Below are 23,328 nucleotides of genomic sequence, written 5' to 3' on the forward strand. Positions count from 1 at the left end.
CCATTTGCCTTCCTGATAATTTCAAATTTTTCAAGCCTGGCATGCGATGTGCCATTGCTGGTTGGGGAAAAACGTCATGGAATGGAAGTGTATCACCAGTCCTCCGAACAGCCTGGGTTGACCTTGTATCAAGGACAGTTTGCAATGCAGATATGTGAGTATGTAGTTGTATGTCAATTTGTCAGTATGCAAATAAAGAAGATTAACATTTAACACTCACTGAAGATTTTTACCGACACGACTATGGCGGTACAGCACAACTGTTTTCATGTTAAGGTACCGAACAATTTATTAGTCTATTGCCCGATTTCCCTGTCTCGACTGCTGTCTCGATAAACGCCGCGTAGCAATGAAAATAGCAATATATTTTACCAAGAGAGGGTTATTTTCAAACTAACCTCAGCATCATTCTTCCCTCTGCGCTTCAAAAGCACATGCACATAACTGATAAACTAGCAATGGGAAAAGAGCCGGTTCACAGGCACATAAGGACCTCTTGAATACGCACTTGCTTGGGGTAAAAATTTTTCCCACTCCTATATTTGTAGAAGAAAAAGAGAGTTTAATGAAGAAGATGATGCCATAAAGACGACCCAGTAGTTAGACCCAAAAGTGGTCTTCCGCCGACGCATGGAAGCGTCAATCGGCGGTTATCACTGACAATTATTACCAATCCAACGCGTCTTTAATAAACTGTATTACTTCTTTCACAGATCTTACGGAGGAAAAATCAGCAAGCGATTTGTCTGTGCTGGTTTCAAAGAAGGTGGCATTGATGCCTGTGCGTATGATAGCGGTGGCCCACTAATGTGTTCATTAGAGAGTGGACGGTGGATATTGGCAGGTATTATTAGCTGGGGAGAAAAATGTGCACTTCCACACAAGTATGGTGTATATTCCAACGTCAGTCACTTTGTTCCGTGGATATCATCAATATTAAGAATCGAGAGATAAAGCAAACTAAGCCGTCAGAGTAAAAATGGAGTGCTAAATTATTAAAAGTGGCTACTCAAGTCACCGAATTCTGGTGTAAGTCTCGCTAAATAGGGACTTAGAGCCAGTAGTTATCAGCTAGAAATAGCAAAGGAGGTTTACCCCACAAAATGAGCATACGCAGAATGTCGAGTCTGTACTATAGCTGACTTTTATGCCAGAAAACAATTACAAACTGGCATCATCAAATCTTTTAGGGACATCAGAACAATAAATGTACATGTTTGATTTTATCCGCTCTTACATCGTAAGGTTGAATCTTGGTCTGCAACTTTTAAATGAAACATTGCTTCATCTCGCAGAAGCTTCTTTGAAATTAGTCATGTGAAATTGCGTAACTGCACAGGGAGCCCAATTTAGATAAAGATATAAGGTGAAAAAAAGAATTTTTTTTCGAGGTCAAGATCATGTCCTACATAATGCAAACGATTGAAAAGATTAATCAAAGATGCATAACAAAAAATTTTTTCGCACACCTTTTTACCGCAAATACGTAATCATTTAGGAAAACTATTATGTCTAAATTGGGCTCCCTGCATGTGGTTAATGAAAAGGGGATTTATCTAAGTTTGCTGCAACACTGACATTAGAAAAAGATGAGTAAATGAATCGAGTGCGATCGCATGGCAGCATGCAGTCTTCAGAAGTTAGAGAGGAGAGGAGTGTTAAAGATCTGATCTCTCTCTCTCTCTCTCTCTCTGTATCACTGCTTTTTATTTGCAATGGCCCATCTCAAAATTGGCTTGAATGCGAGGCTAACATGGAAATACAAAAGCAATACCACAAATTCCATCGAGAAAGTGTGATTTCTTTGGAATTTTCCTAGTAGACTCTCATCCAAGTTCTTTCTTAGATGGGTCCATTCGCCCATATGCCATATGTGCAAATAAGCGACTGATAATTCTCCAGTCATCAACTGCTATTTCATTCAGTAGCTTTGGCAGATCGAGAATCTAACTTAGTTGATTACTAAAGTAAATATCACTTTATCCTTTCTTATTACTTTTGCTGCAAAACAATATAGCCGATTGACAAGTGCTTCAGACGAAGGGCAGCTTAAACTTGGGTGCACCCGCGAAGGAGTGATGGGTTTTCTAAAATAAAAAAACCCTTTTCAAGTTTGAACCCTGTATGAATATGTTTTTTAAGAGGGAGCAAATTGTAGAACAAAATAGAGCCCCTTCTCAAATGGGGAAAACGGTGCGCCCACTGATTTCTTCGAAAACGTTTGAAAAGAGCATTAACTTTAAAAAAAGGCTCGTAAGCCAAACATCCAAAGATTATAGTATTTACTTATTTATCCATACGCAAGAAGCTTAAGCCACTTCGTTTCGTAAGGAAGGATACCGTGCCGTAAAGTTCATTAGTTACCAGTGGCGCAGCTATCATAAGGTAACAAAGATTACAAATACTTAATGCCTGCAAGGTTTTTATATTAGTAGCACATTTACAGTTGTATTAGTGCCATGCTTTACAGGTTTATTTTGCGCATCTTAAAAGATTGAAAAACTAAAAAAAAAAAAAGAAAAAAGGCTATGATGCTTCAGTAGGACGGCTAAACTAATGAAGCCAACATTTTGAAGAAGCACATTTTAAACAGATGACGGCAGACCTGCAGTTAAAACAATACTCTTATTCAACGAAAGTAACAGCTGTTATTGCTTGGCGATGCATTTATTTCATGCTTTTAACTGACTCAGCAACATTCTTAAAGTGAAACAGTGGCGGATTTAGGGGTGGGTCCACTAGCGGGCCACGGCCTTTCTTTTAAGTGATGTATTTCAGTTATTTAAACGTAATTGTATTTGCATACGGTCTTGCAGGTTTTCTCTCAGGACGTTTCCCGACCCACCCTTTTTTTCTGGCCACCCTTTCTTTGATCTAGATCCGCCCCTGTAAAAATAACTTATCTTCTATTGGAACTGAACTTACTAAGAAAATATTATAAACGAAACATAGCAGTCTGTAGTCTCCCGTGTAGGAATGATCTTAGTTATCAGTTATTACTGTATATACTGATTCATTATTATGAATATAGATACTTTAGTAAAACAGGTTGTACAAAGAAACTATGATATTTCTCGTTAGATTAAAGATGATAATAAAGATATATATATACACGAGCCTTTAAATGTTTAACTTGCGAAATACTACTTTGCAATTAATGCAGGCACGTATCCCACACCACAGAAAATACAGCCAAATGCAGGAAAGTCCGTTGTATATTAGTCGGTATTTCACACTCTTTCTTCCCATAATGCGCTACACCGACTACTCACAAATTACGTGACATTACAAATAAACTATTCGGTAATGGGGAGGTCACTCTCGCATTTCGCCCAATCCCCACCTGCTTTCCACTGCGTTCCTTTTCCAAGAAGAGTCGATCTTAAGCCTTGAAAGGAATTATGGGTAATGTTAGTTTGAATTTTTCGCGAACTGAAATCTAGCGGTATTCTAGGTTTCCCCTCACTTATTGTACTTTAACCTACAGATCCACAAATTCTTATCTTCTTGAGCTCTCATTGATAGAGCGTGACTTCCGTGACGAAACAGTAGAAGATGCTTTAGCCACTATCATTCCTATCATACCTCAATGCTGGACTCACAAACTCTAAGAAATTTGCAAACAAACATCTAAAATTGCTACCGCTGAAAAGCTTTCGTTTCTTTGCATATTCCTGTAAAGTTGCAATGATTATTTTATCAAGGAAAGCTTGTTCCAAACTAGTCTTGCGTATTCCTATAGGGATCGTGTGATTGATAGGTTTATAACTGAAGTCAGTCGATGCCAAAGCCATTCAATGTTGAATAGCAGCTGTGTATTTGCATGTCTCTATGTGGCAATCAGTAGAACTAATTGAAACAAAAAAGTCGTTTTGTACAACTAACAGTAATCAGGAAACCCTAATATAGGCAAAATATTAGGAAGATTGATAAATAGGACATGCTATGTTTCTCTGCCGATGTAAGACGATACTCTCTGTGACTTTCATTCACGAAAACAGCTTTTGATATTATTAGAATGAAAGTAGTAGAAACAACTGACATTCTGCCTGGAGATCGATCGTGACTTAGAAAACGCAAAATATCTTGATTTTTTAAGCTGTATGATGCGCATTTTACTTGTTTTGTGTAAAAGAATAACGGAAAAAGAATTCTGCAGTATTTGTAACATGTAATACTAATTGTAGATGGGGTCATCTTAGGTCATAGAGTTTTATAACTGATACTATTATGCAGACTGAAATGTTTTAAGGCGCTCCTCAAAATTCTTGACATTCCTTGGAACAAAGTTAATAGCCACGGACATAAGTGACATAGTACTACATTGTAGTCAGAGTTTGAGCCACTTCAAGTCTCGCTCCTTTCTCCGAGTTCTATTTTATTGTCTTTGGTTTTTGTCTTTGGAGGGAAAGCATCAAAGGGATTCATCATGTCGACTGCTACAACTTCTATGATGGACAGGGTCCGCGAGAAGATGCAAGCGCTGAAGGATAAAATCGAAGAAGCGGAGGAAAGAGAAGCCATGGCGAAGGCCGAGTTGAAGGATGCTGAGACGAGAGCATACCAACATGAATCGGATCTCGACTCGATGCAAAAACGAATGAATTTAATAGAAAAGGACCTCGAGAAAAGTCTCAAAAATCTGGATGAGAAGAAATCAAGGTTGGAGTCGCTGGAAGAGAAACAAGAAGCTGATGGAGAATGCGTGAAAGAGCTCGAAGGTGTGGAGTTGGAAGGAGACGAGAGGCTCAACGAACTCGAGGAGAAGTTAAAGGAAGCGACTCAAGAAGCTGACCAATACGACCATCGGAATATAGAAATCATGCAAAAACTACAACAGACCGAAAGCGAGCTCGAGAAGCAAAAAACTCGTGCTGATGCTGCAGAAGTGCTGTTAGAAAAGCTCCAACATACAGTCGATCAAGCTGGAAGTCACATGAAAACACTGGAAGAGAAGGACAGCAACGCTTCTGTTTACGAGGCTGAGGCCGAAGAAAAAATCGCCTTCTTGCAAGAGCAGCTCAAAGAGCTCCTATCACAAGCCGAGGACACCGAAAGAAGGTGCGCCCCACTAGAACGACAACTGGACGAGCAGAGTGTCCAAATAGAGGAATTCCGAAGAAAGAAAGTTGAAGTCGAGAAAGAAATGGAAGACATGGCAGAGTTGGTGGAACAAAATCTTGAATAAATTAGTGAACTATCGCAAAAAATGACAAGAGACTTTACTAACTCCTTAGACTTTAGACAGATTTTTTATTGTACTTTTAATAATTAAACTGACCCTAGAGAGATCAGTCAGAGGCATGGAACCATGTTGCTTGACCCAGAAATAGTAACGCCAAATGTAATTTCCATTGACTCATTTAAGATTATGTATTTGTTTATAAGAATAAAAAATTAATTATAATTAATTGCATTCCATTGTGTTGGTACTTATTTTGTTGTTGTCTCATGGTTATGGCAAAATATCTCACAGATCAAATACGAAGACAAGATTTGTAAAAAGAATATAGCTATGGAACGAGATCAGAGGTGACCAAACTTCGCGACTAACGTTTTCGTGTTTAGATTTTCTTATCCTACACGCATTCGGAATTCATATTTTTAAGAAGAAAATACTTTTAACAACCTCTTGAAGGCCCATAAACAAGTTTAGGAATTATAGCATTAGTTTAATTGGATTGTTTGACGTCAAACAACTCAGTAATAAAGATAGCAAGTATCAAAGGCCATACAATGTGACGAGGATTCAAAGGCCATTGGAAAGGGATTTCTGGAGATTCAACGAAGACACAAACGGATAAAATTGTATAAAGCTTGCAAGAGAAAATGTAATTAAAAATCACAAGGAAAATGGATGAAAATGGCGCATGTTTCGAGAGATCGGTGGTCCTAACATTTGCACAAATTGCATGACCATATTTAGCCAATAATAAGCTGAGCTAGATATAGGTCATAAATACTATTAATCACTGTTCAGGTCACACAATCACGTTTTTCCAGTGAATAATCACTCTATTTTTAGCAGCATATCATCTTGACAAAAGGAACCACGGACTCGAACCAAGTTGCTTCTTTTACTCGCACTGTGGTTGATTGGAAGGATTATGTTTTTCTCCTTCTTTCCCAAAACCTTTCTTCCTTTGACGCCTTCGAAGGAACAAACTTAAGCGACGATTGACGACTGGCTACGAGTCTGTCGTAATACCACAAAAATAGAAGGCCTCGTTTGACGTAAGTAACTCCCAGGTCCGGCGGTCAAACAATACCTTATAAGGTCAGTGGTTAAAAACTGAAGTAATCAGAGAAGACATTTTATTGCCCAAGCTTGTTGCTCGGTGTTTAGCATTGTCTTGCAGGACAGCGCGGGAAGATATTGGCAACATTGAAACATTTTATTGCAGATAATGTACTTATGATTGATTTACACGTACTCGTCATAAAATATATTCTTTGAATCATAAATTATGTATTTTTTTTATAAATACAACTTCTTGTTTAGTTAATTAGCCACTCCGAAATCGAGGAAAAGACTGGGTCGAGTTGGTACTGCAGTGCTTTTTTGGTATTTTAGTGGACAGCCCCACAATGCACTGCAATGAAAACTCGACCCAGTTTTTTCTCAATCCTCGTAATGGCTAATAATGAAATGCATAAAGGAGGGACCTGTGTTCGCATTACTTTTTTTAAGGGGAGGGGGTAGAGATAAGTGATTTTTCCAAGTCAGTGGTGGGAAGGTCTTCCCCAATCAGGGACATTTTCTTAACCTTTCTCAATAGACCCACTAACTGCCTGTACTAATCCTGCTGTATTATTTTAGAACTACTCTGATATGCAAAATAGTTGCTCCTTCAAAGTGTCTGCGACAGGAGGGCACTTGATGATCAACTATGACTTTACTATCCACTGTTTCAAAAAAGTTTTACAGTGTCCAGTTCGTGAATGCGCAATCAAGAATGAGCTGGTGGCAGCGATTGCGACGTTAACGAAATAAACATTTTTAGAATTTTGAATACAATATCAACAAATTTAATTCCAGTGAATGGCAGGCAATACCACGTAAACAGAAGCATTGGCATCAGTTTCGGGGGTAAGGTTGAGGGATTTAGCTAATTCAAAAAAAGGTTGCTAAAGGTTTATGTTGCAAGTTTTATACCATGCCCAAAATGCAAAATATAGACCCTTCTAATAAATCGCACCATGCCTTATTTTCCACGTTTCAAATTTTTAAAAAAAATTTTTGTGTTTGAAATGAAATTGAGAAGGATAAATTTGACGTCAAAAGCGGAAAATAAAGCATTGTGGGGTATAATTAAAATGGTCTATAGAATTTTCTCAAGCTTTTTCTGCACATTTTCCTCCATAATTTCTTCAGTGCTGACATTATTTACATATAAATATAAAACATTTCAAGCTTAGTAAGCAAAATGCAGCAGAGCCTTCACAAACCTTTTTTTAAATGGCTATTAAGAATATTTCTGAGAAGGTATTACTTTACTCCCCCACCCCCGTAAAAAATGCTTCCTTACAAGTAAAGACTTGATGTTCCAAGTCAATTAACAGTAATTTATACGGATACTTAATGGTTCACATTTTTCAATATTTCTGTGCACTTTTCCACGATCAAGGGATTATCGAAACGCCTCGGCCTCGTCAATCAATGGAGCTAATAGCACATAGTAATAACATCATGTTTGGTATTTGGGATAAGTAGCTATACGTACCGAACAGGCATTCTTACCAATGGTGCACATATAAGGAATGCCGAACACGACGTCTTTCATGGCCTACTGTGTTTTTTCTTAACACAAGACCTTAGATCCAATCACCATAATCCTTCTGACGCCGACCTCTGCGACCATACTCAGAGTCAAACCCACTCCCTTCGATAAAGCCACTGAAATCATCCCCATAACTGTCCCTTCCTCTTCCTCGGCCACCTCCCCGACCACCTCCACGGCCACCTCCACGGCCACCTCCTCTGCCATCACCGCCTGCGGTGGGACATTCTCGTGCAAAGTGACCTTGTTCGCCACATTTGAAGCATCCATCACCTGCAGCAAACAAATAAAAACAATGAGTAACAGACCCCATGTTCAATGGCTTTCTATTGTTTAGTGATAGGAAAGCACAGGTAGTATATAAAGGTTAAAACGCTAGTGCGAGGGTTTGCATTGAAATTCGAAATCGAGGGCAGCAGGCCCGAGGTCTTGAATTTCAATGCAAATCCGAGCACGTGCGTTTTAACTGGTTTAAAAGACAACCAAGACCTATTCTTAATGTTTGATGGTGGTTTGGATTTCGATGGAAAACCTGCCCCTGGTTTTGAATTCAGCCCTGCTCTCTTTTGGTAGTACCAATGTTAATTCAAACCCCGGGACAGGCCTTCCATCGAAATTTAAACCCGACATCAAACAATAGAAATAGGGCGTGGTTAGTTTTTAAAGTGGTGAGAGTGATCGCTTAACAACAATGCGACCTGGGTTCCAGTCCCACTGGGCTCGGTGTTTTACACGAATAGAGTTGCTACTTGGTTCTCTCCTGTGCTTTGAGGAGTTTTCTCCGGGTTCTCCTTCCTCCACAAAAATCAATTCATAAATTTCAATAGACCGTTTTCTCAAGATTGCGTGCGCATCCAAATTTAAGGAACTTAACGGGCCATGATACCAGAACAGGAGCTCTATGAGAATTATCATACATTTCTATTAGATTTTTCGATAAGAATTTTTCAAATCAAATTTTTCAGTTAAGTGGCCCGTTAAGTTAGATGCGCACGCAACCTTGAGAAAACGGTCTATTCGATGGAACAAGGGCCACAGGTTTGTTAGTCACTGCGGGGCTATTAAGTGCTACCCTCGTCCCCAGTCCCAACAGCAAGGGCAAACAAATAAGGTTCTTATAATAATAAATAATAAATGTTTTACGAGGAAGCCTAACTTGCTGAAGTGAGTTTCACGAGTACCCTAACACTTGAGTAATCGTGTTTTGTGATACTGTTTACCCTAAGTCCAAATAAAAAATCGCCTTTTCTTACCACTCCTTCTTTCACCATCACGTGATCCATAGCCATTCCTTTCACGACGCTCTTCGAATCTTTGTGCCATATCTTCCAAAAAATCTGGTATTACCTATAAAAATCGTAAATATAACATTAAGGTCAAAGTGATTCTTCCAAGGGAGGCGGAGCGAGCAGTGTACAGGCTGTCATCTTGGTTTTCCTGGAAGAGTCGCCGTAATGAATTTCATTGATGCTGAGTGTTTCTCCGTGTTTCCGGGCGTCTTTCTAGGCCTGATCCCTAACGGTTAGCGGTAAACCTGATGTCAAAGGTCTTAATTGTTACTAACGACGCCTACCTGGTTAGCTTGTTGCATGATTTTGATAAGTTTACTTGCATAGCCCCAGTCTGCTCTTGTTATGAAGGTTAATGCTGTACCCGTCCGCCTTTACATAAATAAAACAAACTCTTTAATACATTTGACTTGAAATGATTTTCTTTCCTCTAGACTAATGTTTTCTAATTTCAGACCGCGTTCCGTTTTCTTGCAAATAACTTTCCTTTTTCTGTCTTACTAGAACAAATAGACCCCTTACAGTCCGTCGGAATGCAGAATGAAATTCTTTTGTTTTGTCCTCCAAATTGAGCTTCTTTGACGTCACATGCAAGGGTCTATACGGACTCTTTTATTTTGGGTGTAATGTTTACTCATTTGAAGCCTAAAAGACTAAAGTTTCTTTGTTTGAGTTGAGTTGTTAAAATATAAACTCAAATAAAATAAACTTACGTTGAAAAGATTTAAAATGGGAAAACGTTACGTCCAAAAACGAGAATCTATTATAAAGCCTTTGGTGTACTCTTAAAATGTCCCTAAAATGTCCCTACAAATACGGAAACTCCAGTAATGTCTCGGTATTAATACTGAATCAATTACAGCAAGCAATCAAAACACAATTCGTTGATTGAAGAACATACCCAGCTCTTCCTGTTCGTCCAACACGATGAACATAGTCTTCTATACCACGTGGAAAATCATAGTTCAACACGAATCTGCAAAACAAGCGAAAATGAAGATAGTCTTACAGTACAAGTAATGCGACATTCCTGTGGCAATGGGCGTGGCAGTGAGATGTGCGTGACAATTCATGAGATTAATCTACAAGTGCTACATATACATGTACGATCGAAGCGTCAGGCATATAACCTTGCATTTATTTTGCTAAATCGTCCTAGATGTGCGCGACAAACTTCTGAGACCAGTGCACAGAGTGTCACAGACACATTACATGTGTGATGGAAAATATCTCTTAGTTCTGCTGTGCGTGACAGTTTTGTGACAGAGTGTGTAAAGTTACTATAAAAAATACACCATATGACCTGCCCGTCTGGAGGATTATTTTATGTACATTGGTATTCTTGCATTCTACAACTTTTATGACATCCAAAGCAATGCAACGAAGGGTACAAGTAGCTTGCGTTACATACGTTACGTCCTTTATGTCTAGACCACGTGATGCCACATCAGTTGCAATCAGGATGCGTGCACGTCCTGTCTTAAAGTCCTCTAGGGCTTGCTCACGATCAATTTGCTCTCTGTAACGAAAAAATAAAATAAAACTATTTTATCAAACCCTAAAGTAACCTCTGGACTGACCTAAGTCAGGGCATGGCTAGCTCACAGATCAAACCCTAAAACAACGTCTGGGCTGATCTAAGTCAGGGCATGACTAACTCACAGATAGAACCCTGAAACAACCTCTGGACTGATCTAGGTCAGGGCATGGCTATCTCACAGATAGAACCCTGAAACAACCTCTGGATTGATCTAAGTCAGGGCATGGTAAGCTCGCAGATCAAACCCCAAAACAACCTCTGGGCTGATCTAAGTCAGGGCATGACTAACTCACAGATCAAACCCTGAAACAACCTCTGGGCTGATCTAAGTCAGGGCATGGCTAGCTCACAGATGAAACCCTAAAACAACCTCTGGACTGATCTAAGTCAGGGCATGGCTAGCTCACAGATCAAACCCTAAAACAACCTCTGGGCTGATCTAAGTCAGGGCATGACTAACTCACAGATCAAACCCTAAAACAACCACTAGGCTGAAATCAGTCATGCCATGGCTTAAGGGCGGATCCAGGGGGGGGGGGGGGGGGCAACGGGGAGCTGAAGCCCCCCTTCAGCAGAAAACAAAACAAAACAAAACAAAACAAAACTGAAGAATTAGATACTTTTTTTATTGTTTTCCGTTTTGTTGACGGAAGAAACTTAATTAGCCCCCTAAACTCAATTAGCCCCCCCCCCCCCCTAAAATTTTGGCTGGATCCACCCTTGTGGCTACTAATAACTCACGGATCAAATTGTAATTTAGCGTTAGGTACTGTGGAGGAAGGAAACTGGAGAGCCTGGAAAAAACTCTCGAATCAAGGGAGAGACCTAACAAACTCTTCTCACATGTGGTACCGAGACCAGGAATAGAACCTGAGAACCCAGAGGTGAAACACTACACGTGGTGTACCACTAATACACCATTTTCGATTCCTAATTTGTTTGTTTTCGCACCGCCTTTGATCCCCATCTTAGTTTTTTTGACTATGATAATAGCACACAAAGTTCTTTACAAGATTTTATTCCACTCTTTCCCAGTAAAATGATTTCAAAATGTGAAAGTTTTCTATCTTAAATGAAGACCTTTAGCATCATGTTCACCGCTAACTGCTAACCGGTAGCTGCTAGGAATCAGGTCACAAGAAACGCCTGCAAACACCGAGAAACACTCGGCATCAATGAAATTTAATATGGCTACTCTTCCAGCAACAACTTGGTTATGATGCCTTAATGAATGTTGAAAGTTTGAAGGAAAATGCCTGACGTCGAACTGCAGTTTGAGGTTTGCGGGGCTAGTAAGAACGTCTTGCTAAAGGTCTCTAAATGTCTTATCTAATCCTGCAGGGCCTTTATGCACATACCTGTCACCATGGATACACTGTACACCTGACACACCTCTTAACATGAAGTCACTTGCAAGGTCATCAGCCCTGTGATTGAAATAATAAAGCACTCAAATATGGATCTACACACAAGAAAGAATTAGCCATTCCAAGGTTGAGTTGAAAACTGGGTCGAGTTGGCAATGTAGTGCATTCTGGGACAACTTTCAAGATGGCATCTATTTCATGCCCTAAAACAGTCTCACAATGCACTGCATTCCCAACTCAACCCAGTTTTTTTGCAGCTTTGGAATGGCTTATAGGCGAATTAAAGAAGGATTCTTAGTCATAACTGACCAATACTTTATAGAGTAGTTTCACTCCACCCATGTTGTGGGGTAAGACGGGGGAGAATTACATATTTTGGAAAAAAACATCATTGTCTTGTTCTTGTCCTATGGATGTAAAACACCTGCAGGCCTGTCTGGGACAGTGAGGGAAGCAAAGAAGTGGGGCTATGCCTTTGGTGTGAGAATGGAAAATTCAACCCTTCAAATACTTATCCTCTATAAAAAAACAAAGTTAATTAACAAATGCTGTTCATGGTGACTACAGCAGACCAGGGGGAATGTACAGTAGACAGCCTGATCAATGGTCAAGCAATTGAAAGGGTCGTAGGGAATAGACAAGAAAAATTTGCTGAAGGATTGTTCTGGATTCAAACGATGTGTGACCACTATGGCAGTCAGACCCCTCACCATTTTAAGCATGTAATCATCATCATCATCATCATCAGGCTGATATATGTTATCTTTACACATCAAAAAATATCTTACATAATTTTCTTTCCAACAAAGATGAGCACTTTGTCTTTTGGGCTCAGACTATTGACAAACTCTATACTCTGAAAACAAGAGAAAAAAATAGAACAGTGATTACACTACTTCAAATAAGACCATCATGTTTTCTCTAGTTGGCATCTCAAGGTGCACCACTCTGCAAGCATCAACCGTAGCATGTAAAACTTTGTAGTCTTGTGAATATATTGTAATAAGACAATATCTCTCTACCCCTCCCCCCACAGTGTGCTACTAAATCTCCTTATTCAACAAAAACCAGTGCATTCTCCATGGACCTTTGTCAAGCAGCAGCCATGTTTATTCCCATGGAAAATTAAAGCCTTTGTTTTTGCCTGAGCAAACCCATCCTGAAGCACTTGAACTTGGCTGCCGTGTGAAAACATCAGCCAATAAAAACAGCCTACTTACTCTGTCCTTCTTTTCTTCTCCATCAACCATCTCTACAAGTTGTGTTACACTCTTGCAAGCCTGTAGAATGGAAGGAGCCCAATCAAATGAGTGGTCACTTAGGGGACTGAGGAGATTGTTTTGTTAATATTTACTCAACTTCAGCACCACCTTCCTCCACATCACATAAATGTATCTAAGTCTTATGCACATTCAGCCTATGTCTTTAGCAAATAACTTGTTCTTGATAAATGGACTACTTAGACGATAGGGCAGCCATCTTGCCAGGGGGCAAAACAAAGATGACAGAAAATATAAAGTTTTGTGTGTCTGTCTTTCTTTTATGGGTAAAAGTGATATAGATGTGCTGTCTTAATTCATCTTTTGTTGTATTCTATCATGGTGAGCTGTTAATATCAATCAACATCATTACTGTAACAAAGCTTTATTTGCCCCCTGGACGCCCTATAATGCCTTGCCATATCGTCAAAGTAGTCCATTTACCGTATCATTTGATGCAGGGCTATAAATAATGGCTAGTCAGTCGCCGGTTACGATGACCGTCCAAAAAAGTTTCAGCTTGTCACACCTTGTCACTGGCTCAATGTTAGTAGTCAAAATGAGCAGGAAGTCAAAGATTTGACTGGACAAGTTCCAATTTTAGTCACACATTATCAGATGACCGACACTATTTCAGCCATATGATGGAAAATTCTGTCATATATCGTTAACATGGGTCATGAAAAATGCTTACATTCAGGTCCAAGCTTCCTACAAACACCCTGACTGGGTCTGTCATGTACTGGTCAGCCATGCGTTGTACACCAGGAGGCCATGTAGCACTAATGAGAGGGAAGAACATTTTCAGGATACAAGATTCTGTGTATCATCTTATCAAATTATGAACAATTAATGAGGGAAAAACACAACAGAAATCAGTCACCAGGATGTAAATCAGATACAGAATCATTCTCATTTGGATTCAACTTTAATATAATTATTTTTCTCAGTCCAACTAGCTTATAAAATAAAGATTTATTTGAAAAATAATTTTAATTTTAGTTAAAATTTTGATTGATAATTTTTTAAAAATTTTTGATTGATAAGATTTTATCACAGACAAATATTTCGTAAAGGTTCACTGACCTGGTCATGACTGTTTGTCTGTCTGGACGGATGTCCAGCAAGATCTTTTTAATCTCAGGTTCAAAGCCCATGTCCAACATGCGGTCTGCTTCATCAAGCACCTTCAAATTAATAAGAGAATAGATGAACAAATATATGAATGAAATAAATAAAAGGATAAATGAATAAATTAACAAAGAAAGTGGAAGTTAATGAACAATTGAATAGATAAATGAAGAAAAAGAGGAAGGAAAGATAGAAAGAAGAAGTACATGAAAAAATGGGAGGAAATGAACATGTGGGAATTAATAAACGAGAAAAAGAAGAGTGTAATAAAGGGGCCTATAAAATACATTGTATGTACTGTTTAATAAACTCGCAGGAGTGTTTTATCAGGATTTAAATACATGAGGCATAGCCGTTCTGTGAGTTTATTGAACGGCTTAAAAAACTGATGTATGTTCTCATAATGTACTGTATTCTTTACAAAATGAACCAAGTTTGATAGAGAAAATCCAAGTTAAAGTTTATGCAAATGAAGACGAATCTATATCAGATATAAAACCTCCTTCATGGTCATGATTTCTATTGTGTTTCCTTCATGAATTATTAATGAGGTTTTTAAGACTTAAGAACTATCAGGTTGGAGACTGTTCAACAACTTACCAAACATGTCACACTTCTCACAGACATTATATTATTCATCAAAAGATCATTTAATCTTCCAGGGGTAGCTGGGGGAAAAAAAACATGTAGAAAAGAAACAAAGATGATTAGTGGAAAAAAAAAAAAAATTTACTAGTGACCCTTGGTGGTCATAAAATAACTGGTTTTAAAAAATGCTTTCTGATTATATAGATGTATACATCTACACTTTCTATTCCAATATTTATATTCCAAATAACTAATATTTGTTTTTGATCTTCTATTGGTGCGGGGGGAGATTGTTGGAAGGTGCCCACCCCTGTACCCCTTCCCTAGATTCCCCCTTGACCTACACAATAAAGTACAGTGTAACTGATGCAGAGCTGGCTTGACACCTGATTTACTCTTGGGTTACAGTATATGCAATATTGTATATTTTATATGACAGTTTCACAGTGTGTCCAGGCTTAACTTTACTACACGCACGTCTATGGATATTTTTCTTACCAATGACAATTTCCACTCCTTTGGTAACAACATTTATTTGGTTTCTTCTACTACCGCCACCATAAACGCATACACTAATAACGAAGAACCAAATCACAGTGTCAGAACTTAAATTTCATAATGTCAGTCTTAACAATGTTTGAAGAAGATTCTTAAATGCACCTTTTAATTCCTCTGTAATGATACTTCTTAACTTCTTCTTCAATCTGTAGAGCAAGTTCACGTGTTGGGGAAAGAACAAGTACTGAGGGGCCTCCTCTTTGATCACGAGGCCTGTAGAAAAATCAAATATAAAATAGTGTAAACACACAATATTCCAGTTTCTAGTTCTCTGTTGCTCAGTGTCTGCCACGATTTTGTGTAGAATATTCACGTGTTCCAGAGAAGGTCTGTGGAATGTTAAAGTGCTTATACGGTATTGTTGAAGTTGTGCATTCTTTACTTAACCATTGGTATTTGTGTATATTAGTCTGTAATCGAGGAACACAGCAGCATGGTACAGATTCGAAAATGAACAATTTATCAATCTCATTCTAAAACAAAAGTGCAAAGCAAAGTTGAAATGTATCTTACAGTTCTTGCCCGTCAATGTGTAGAAATGCTGGAAGCAGGAAAGCCAGGGTTTTCCCTGTCCCTGTCTGTTGAAAAATAATGAGATATACATCAATGAATTACTTCGATGATGGCAGCTACCTTGGATTGCAAGGGATTATATATTTTCTATTAATTTTGTTTCGTATTGCCCCCTGGTAAGATGGCTACTGTATCCGCAAAGTAGTCCACTGAGTCACTATGACTACTAATTGACTGTTGGCAATTAATTTCTATACAGTATATTATACATCAAGTCTTGTTTACCTGAGCAATTCCAATCAAGTCCATGCCAGACATGATGACAGGCCATGCTTGACACTAATGAAGATAAAAGAAATAAATTAGAAATGGATGGATGGATGGATGGATGGATGGATGGATGGATGGATGGATGGATGGATGGATGGATGGATGGATGGATAGTGGGATACTGTACTTGCAAAACATACCTGTATAGGGGAAGGTGTTGTGAATCCATTTTTTTTTATTTCCCTTAGGATCTCAGCTGTTGATAGAAGCAAGGACAATCAAGTCATAAATATATTTTGCAGAGTTAGCCTGTCAAATATACAATAATCATGTATCAATCCTTTTATTAACATTTGGCATTTGTGATAACTTTGAGATAATATTAGTCTCTATGTAGTTCACTTTTATAGAATCAAAGATACAATTAATTTTCAAGAATTTTGTAATAATGTTACAGTGCAACATACAACAGTAGATCACTTTTACAAGTAATGTATAATTATTATTCGCATACTTCTACACAAAGGCTTTTTACTGCCAAACAAACTTTTGAACCCCTTATTTTGTAAAACTGACACTGACACCAGGTCTACAGGTAGGAATCGAACTGGGGTCGCCTTGGTAAGAGGTGAGTGCAAAGCCTTTGATTAAAACCTAAACATCTAAGACATTTGGCTCTCATTCTGGAATATGCGATTTTCAACATGCATATTTTTAAACAATCATGTACTTACGGTAATGTTCAAATGCTTCTTCAAATGTTGTGACAGGGTTTGGTATTTCTCTGTTAACCACTGTTTCCCCATAGTTTTCCACAATTATGTTGTTGTTCGTAAGGCTACAAGGGAATTTCATTAGTATATGTAATAGGACTCCATGCTGTCCAATTAAATAAGAAATAATTGGACGAGGAAAATTCTGAGGACTGACAAAATTGGATGAGGCCATAGGCTGAGTCCATTTTGGCAGTCAGATAAATTTTTTGAGTCTAATTATTTCTTGATTGGGGAGCATGAAATCCCATTACCTATTAATTATATAGCTGCCTTAAATTAATCCCATATCAACAAGACCTGTCCAATTAAGAAAATAATTGGACAGTTACCTATATGGGATTAATGAGAAGCTGTATAATTAAATATATAATTGTTGACCAAAAATACAGTACAGTACTTGGTATGATTTTGAAGTCTTTCTGGGTCAAGGAGCTGGGAATAGCACTGTTTTCTCTATATAGTCTTACTCTTCTCACAAAAATTCATGATGGCCGACAATGATCATCGTACATAGTTTTGATTGCTTGGCAGTTTTCTTAGTACAGCAACAAAGATTGGGTTAAATTTTAATTTTATTCACACATTTTGCTAGTTTAAAGAACTTCAAGATTTACAATTACATTGGGAAGTGGCTGAGTAGGCGGCTGAGTTAGTGAGAGTAGACGGCGGAATCTGCCGGTTGCCGGCTTCTATTGACAGCCCTGCTTTAAATGCACAAGGTATTTTGATTTTAAAGGTAAATATACAATCAAAATATTAAAGTATTCAGTTTGCTTTCATGTTTGGGCTTCAGGGTTTCATCCAATCAGGAAGAACTATTGGCACAGCATACAAAGCCATTTATTTCACTGACAGCAGAGTGAAGTCACTAAACCAGTGCAATAGATATTAGACTAATACATTTAATAGACCCTAATTCCATTGTTTTCGTTTGCGTGAATTTGACTATTACACATTGATCAGTATTTTTCATTTCACAAGTTAAAGGGCCTTCACTTTAGTCTATTGGGGCTATTTAGTCTATTAGTAAGTAATGATCAAAATACTAATAACTTAGGTTACATACCGGAAATCCTCTACATCTTGAGGATCTTTGTTCTTTACAGAGTTTGCCTCAATATAGAAGTACTTCTGAATGGAAGGTAACCCTATTTATCACAATAAAAACATAACTTATTAAGGATTATTATTTTGACATGTTAACAAATCAGTTAACAATAAGTAATTTGGGTTGCTCAGTAGGAATTTGTCTTGTTGTGCATTTTTAATTATGATAATTAAATTAAGATTTTGCATACATGTACACTAAACATTATTTTGTACTCCTACAAAGGTGGAGGGGGAAGAGGGAAGGGGGATTCGTTCGAACTATCAAGCCACCCATGTTTTACAACTACCACTCCCCATGCTGGCTCAGTTCCATGTGAGGAATACCTTCTTTTCTCCAAATTAATTTATTTTGAAAGTGTACTCAACACCTTATGTATATGATTTTTTCTAGTATTGTTTACTCTACCTATCCATCTGGTTTTCTCATGTTCTTCTCTGGCGGCATGGATTTCAGCAAAAGTAACCTTGGGTTTACTAGTTGACAGTATGCAATTCAAAAACAAAGTTAAATGACCATATTCTTCTGAACTATAATGCTATGAGATAAATTTAAAAAAATTCCGTGCAATAACTCATTCTCAGAATATAAAAAATTCTGTGAAATAACTCATTCTCAGAATATAAGTTTCAAAAATCACAAGACAGTAATTATGACATTCTCTTTCATTTTACAGTCCTTTATTTATGGGTTTGAAGTTTATTATTATGGCAAAAATATGTTATAGATAAAATAAAGATAAGACTATACTTACTTAACTTGGGCAGGCGCTGCAGCTGAAACAGTAGAATAACCAAATGTTATGACATATTTGCTTTTAAACTATTGTAATTTATGGTGTAGCATTTTGGGATGGACATAAATTTTTGTCAATCAATAAAATTGCAATTGCAAAAAAGCATCTCAAGCATAAATACATATAGTTGGGAAATAGCCATGACGTTATTGAGTTCATGAAACTGTATATCCCTAGTCACTTTTATTTTGAAATCCAACAAAATTGTCCAAAATGAAAATTGTCATCATAAATAAGAGATAAGTAAGGGCGCCAGGACAGACGGATTGGGTTTAAATATGTGCGATTGTTTCAGTTATTCGTAGATTTCTAATTGAATTGATATATGTTTGTTTCTAAATGGATACTAAATGGTGTTCACTTATCTTTCCATCCAACGGTCTTTCTGGTTTGAATCAGCCGTACAATATGAATATATTTACCACGTCCACCAACAGTCTTTCTGGTTTGAATCGGCTGTACGTACGCTCTGAGTATTTACTGCTGCACTATCCGTGCCAAGCAGCACCGGCACTGCTTCGTTAGCGATTACTCACCTTTAATAAGTTAATCAAATTTACCTTCAGTACAGTAAAATAGACCGGGGTAGGAAAGCAAGAGCGGTTCTTTTGTGCTCTCGTCTGCTCGGATAATCCAATTATTTTGGCAGTACATAGGGCACTTTGTTTACACAGCGATGACAGATATGACTTTGGCGAACGCAAAACGAACTGCCCGAACCACAGTTCGTTCTTCGTAATACGAACTCGAGGTCAAGCTAGCCAACGATCATTGTGATCAATTTACAAAGTCTGTTATGGTGCGGTTCGTGGGGTCATAGTCATTGTTAAGGTAGTGGGTTCCTGAAATATCTTCAAAATCAATAACAAAATAAATGCCCGAAACATTTTTAGATTCTCAAAAAAAAAAAAATCTCATTTGGGCCCACTTGTAGCCAACCGATCGAGATGTGATATATGATCTATGATATAGTTAAGTATGCATCGTCATATAACTTTCTCTACACAAGGGAATGTCGATTATCATTGTGTGGGTTCCTGTCTAAGTACAAACTTTTTCTCTAGCAGGATTTGCTTTCGATTTCCTATTTGATTTGCATGTTCCTATGATCTATTTGCGATTACTTTACCAGCTATTGCAAAAAGGGACGGGGACGAGGACGGGTGTGTCATCGAGATAGTGTCGTATTACGAAGAACGAAATGTGGTTCGGGCAGTTCGTTTTGCGTTTGCCAAAGTCATATCTGTCATCGCTGTGTAAACAAAGTGCCCTATGTACTGCCAAAATAATTGGATTATCCGAGCAGACGAGAGCACAAAAGAACCGCTCTTGCTTTCCTACCCCGGTCTATTTTACTGTACCGAAGGTAAATTTGATTAACTTATTAAAGGTGAATAATCACTAACGAAGCGGTGCCGGCGCTGCTTGGCACGGATAGTGCAGAGGTAAATACTCAGAGCGTACGTACAGCCGATTCAAACCAGAAAGACTGTTGGTGGACGTGGTAAATATATTCATATTGTACGGCTGATTCAAACCAGAAAGACCGTTGGATGGAAAGATAAGTGAACACCATTTAGTATCCATTTAGAAACAAACATATATCAATTCAATTAGAAATCTACGAATAACTGAAACAATCGCACATATTTAAACCCAATCCGTCTGTCCTGGCGCCCTTGAGATAAGTGCACCACTAACCTGGTGCTTTAATGTGATCCAATGGGTTTGCTATTTCATCAATCATTTCTTTAGCCTTCTCGATAGCTTCTTTAACACCACTTATTTCTATCGGCTGATCAAAGTATGTGGCATCTTCTTTTCTTATCTGCAAGGATTTGAAATTATACAAATGTTCACATGTGACTAAACAGAATTTGGTTGCTTACTCAGTGTTGTGCGCATGGCTTTGCCTACTGAAGTTAGCCTATGCATTGTTTTAGTTTGTTAACTTCGTCTTCTTGATCATACACTGAACTGTTTGTTCATGGAAATGGATTTCTATTACACCTTGTACCCATTAGAAAGAACCCTTCCCAACCCTTGGGAATTCAAATGCCTCCTTGTATACAGTACAGTATCTAAGGGTATGACAGTGCATCAGACAATACATGTACATACTTTAACAAATGCTCCACTTTTTTCTTGTATGTCCCTTATTGTGGAACCACCTTTTCCTTTGGAAAGGAAAATATTTAAAATTAAAAACCCTATATTAATACACTCACAACAAGAAAATGTTGAATAAACTGGAAAAGTTATGTTTCTAATAAATTAAGAAATGACCATCTAACATCCCTGGGTACTGTAAACCTCCGAAAACAAGCCCTGGTCTTTTTGACCTTAGAACAATAGAATCAGTGACTTATATATGGGCTTATTTTTTAAGGTTTATAGTATCAACTGGGCTAGGGTTCATGATATATCATTAGCCGTCAAATGCTATTGATACCCTGAAATGATTCTGGGGTGATTGAAGTCAAGGCAGCTAACTCACAGATCAATTTGGATATTTAGTGTGTCAGGTTTTACCATAGTTAATAGTCCCATCTATTAACTATGGTTTTGCAGAGTGAGGAAAGCCAGAAAACCTGTATAAAACCCTTGAATCAAGGAAAAGACCTAGCAAACTCCATACAATATGTGATGCGTAGTCTTAGAGTCTTAGACCCCAAAGGTGACAGGCGAGGCAAGGCGAGGCAGGTAACCTAGTATTTATGTTTGCATACATGGATTGACATGAGGCAGACTTTCCTTTTAGTGAATGTGTTCTTGTGGTTGTACAAAGCCTGGATAGCGCTATCTGACAGATATATCCTTATCTAGTGGATAAATCAATGCTTAATCCAATAAATTTATCCACTGGATAAGATTTATCTGTTCGATAGCGCTATTGCACAACCAGGCCCTGGATAGTAAAGAGTAACTATTACCCTTTACCACCCACACATTTGTTCCTGTGACACACAACGTTGTTTGTTGATTTTATTTTTTGTGAAAATTTATGGCATACTCTCATTATTCCGTGAAACGTGATTTGAGCATTATTATTTTCCATGAAATGGCCAGTTTTATTCATTAATGCAAAGGTAACTTGACTGTTTTCTTTTGTCAAACGTGACCTTTGCCCTCTCCCCTTAACCACTCTGAAATTTCTTTAGTGTTAAAAAAACACTATGTAAATGGACAGAATTTTGTCCCTGAAACTGAAAACCATTATGTCAAATAATTAAGAGGGTAAGTTTGCCTATCACGTCTCTTGACTATGTTTTTTGGTTAAAGTTAAAATAGTGAAATACCTGGAAAAGGTATCTTACCAAAAATACAAATGAGATGACCTACCAATAATGCGACCAACGATACCACAATTTACATTCACGATTTCCATACTTTGGTTGCCGTTTTTTCTACCAAAACCATGGTCTTGACTGGATCTAAAACCCTGCGAGCCTCCGTCTCTACCATCTCTTCCCCTTCTGCCAAACCCACGTGGCTCGCGATCTGAAGACGACTCGGCACTTCTCCAGTTACCATTCATCTCGCTTCTTCCTTCAGACTGGCGAAAGGCACTCCTTCCTCTCGTATCTCTAGGTCCGTCATTGCTTTGTCTTCCAAAACCCCCAGAGTTAAAGGATTGTGATGGTTCGTGTCTGTATCGGTTGGGTTGTCCACGTCCAAAGCCTGGCGCACGTTTAGTTGTTTGGCTGTTGTCATGCGTCCATGAACTCGGCGCGGGCGCTTCGTTGTCGTCACACTCTTCGTCCCAGTCGCTCATTGCACGAATAATTAGTGAAAAGAGAAGGATATTATGAGCTGATAAAAATTTTGGTATATGACGGGAGAGTGTAGCACAAGGTGGTTGTGGAATGTTCCTCAAAACGCTTCAAATGTCACTTGGTTTCTTTTGCCGCCATGTTGTGACGATGACGACGAGGTCACTAAGCTGCTAACCACAGCAAGCCCAAGCAATCGATAAATCCGCGACGGTAAAAGGGTAAAGTTCTGTCGCTTCATGGTTTATCGCTCCCAAAAAAATCTGTGAGTAAAAAACGAGCGACAGGACTTTACCTTTGGGTTTCCGATGATGTGGAAGGGAGATGAACCAGAGAAAATGTGTTTGATTTTTTAACGTTTTTAAGATTACAAGTAGTTTTCAAGAGAACGGATTTCCTTGCTTGACAACAATAACCTCTTCTTCGCAACTTCACATGAACCGATCGCGTGACGTGAATTAAATTAAAAGAAAGTAGTCCGCCTTATTATTCATTGTTTCAGGACGTACGAACTAAACAGCAGCAAAGAAAATCATGATTTGTCCGTCTTGTCCGTCCCCCGTCCCCTCCCTCGCCTCC

General features: G+C 38.3%; 3 protein-coding genes across 4 annotated transcripts in view; 2 read left to right on the forward strand and 1 right to left on the reverse strand.

Annotated features, from left to right (window-relative positions):
- Positions 1–3,116, forward strand: part of LOC116295716 (serine protease hepsin) — a 14,004-nt gene extending 10,888 nt beyond the window's left edge. For both annotated transcript variants that reach the window (XM_031703623.2, XM_031703624.2), the window contains 2 exons: positions 1–154; positions 714–3,116. The exon at positions 1–154 is cut by the window's left edge and continues 48 nt beyond it. In XM_031703623.2, coding sequence (XP_031559483.1) covers positions 1–154; positions 714–954 — 395 coding nt within the window. In that variant the 3' untranslated portion in view covers positions 955–3,116. The remainder of the gene's footprint in view (positions 155–713) is intronic.
- Positions 3,117–4,286: 1,170 nt separating this feature from the next.
- Positions 4,287–5,416, forward strand: LOC116295717 (uncharacterized). The gene has a single exon (XM_031703625.2). It carries the CDS (start codon positions 4,430–4,432, stop codon positions 5,186–5,188), a length of 759 nt encoding a protein of 252 aa, XP_031559485.1. The 5' UTR covers positions 4,287–4,429; the 3' UTR covers positions 5,189–5,416.
- A 958-nt stretch (positions 5,417–6,374) lies between these two features.
- On the reverse strand, positions 6,375–22,898 carry LOC116295713 (putative ATP-dependent RNA helicase DDX43). Its single transcript, XM_031703619.2, has 23 exons — positions 22,319–22,898; positions 21,098–21,153; positions 20,678–20,804; positions 18,935–18,956; positions 18,589–18,656; positions 18,139–18,220; positions 17,031–17,134; positions 16,497–16,552; positions 16,312–16,365; positions 16,027–16,091; positions 15,616–15,726; positions 15,454–15,527; positions 14,968–15,035; positions 14,323–14,423; positions 13,931–14,018; positions 13,198–13,257; positions 12,766–12,833; positions 11,969–12,037; positions 10,482–10,589; positions 9,972–10,046; positions 9,355–9,442; positions 9,035–9,128; positions 6,375–8,054 (listed from the first exon to the last, which is right to left on the reverse strand). Exons 1-23 carry the CDS (start codon positions 22,749–22,751, stop codon positions 7,816–7,818), a joined length of 2,310 nt encoding a protein of 769 aa, XP_031559479.1. The 5' UTR covers positions 22,752–22,898; the 3' UTR covers positions 6,375–7,815.
- Between the last annotated feature and the right edge of the window lie 430 nt (positions 22,899–23,328).

Source organism: Actinia tenebrosa, unplaced genomic scaffold (genome assembly GCF_029948245.1).
Source record: "Actinia tenebrosa isolate PJP-AT-01 unplaced genomic scaffold, QUT_ActTen_1.0 PGA_scaffold1__47_contigs__length_23844297, whole genome shotgun sequence".
Classification (NCBI taxonomy): domain Eukaryota; kingdom Metazoa; phylum Cnidaria; class Anthozoa; order Actiniaria; family Actiniidae; genus Actinia; species Actinia tenebrosa.

Excerpts from the sequence above, each read along its gene's own strand:
- LOC116295717 (XM_031703625.2), top strand. The coding sequence starts at position 4,430 with ATGTCGACTGCTACAACTTCTATGATGGACAGGGTCCGCGAGAAGATG.
- LOC116295713 (XM_031703619.2), bottom strand. The coding sequence starts at position 22,751 with ATGAGCGACTGGGACGAAGAGTGTGACGACAACGAAGCGCCCGCGCCG. Across the intron at positions 18,221-18,588 it reads TGAGAAAACCAGATGGATAG|GGTTACCTTCCATTCAGAAG; the intron begins GTAGAGTAAACA and ends TGTGATAAATAG. Across the intron at positions 15,528-15,615 it reads CATTACAGAGGAATTAAAAG|TGTATGCGTTTATGGTGGCG; the intron begins GTGCATTTAAGA and ends CTTCGTTATTAG.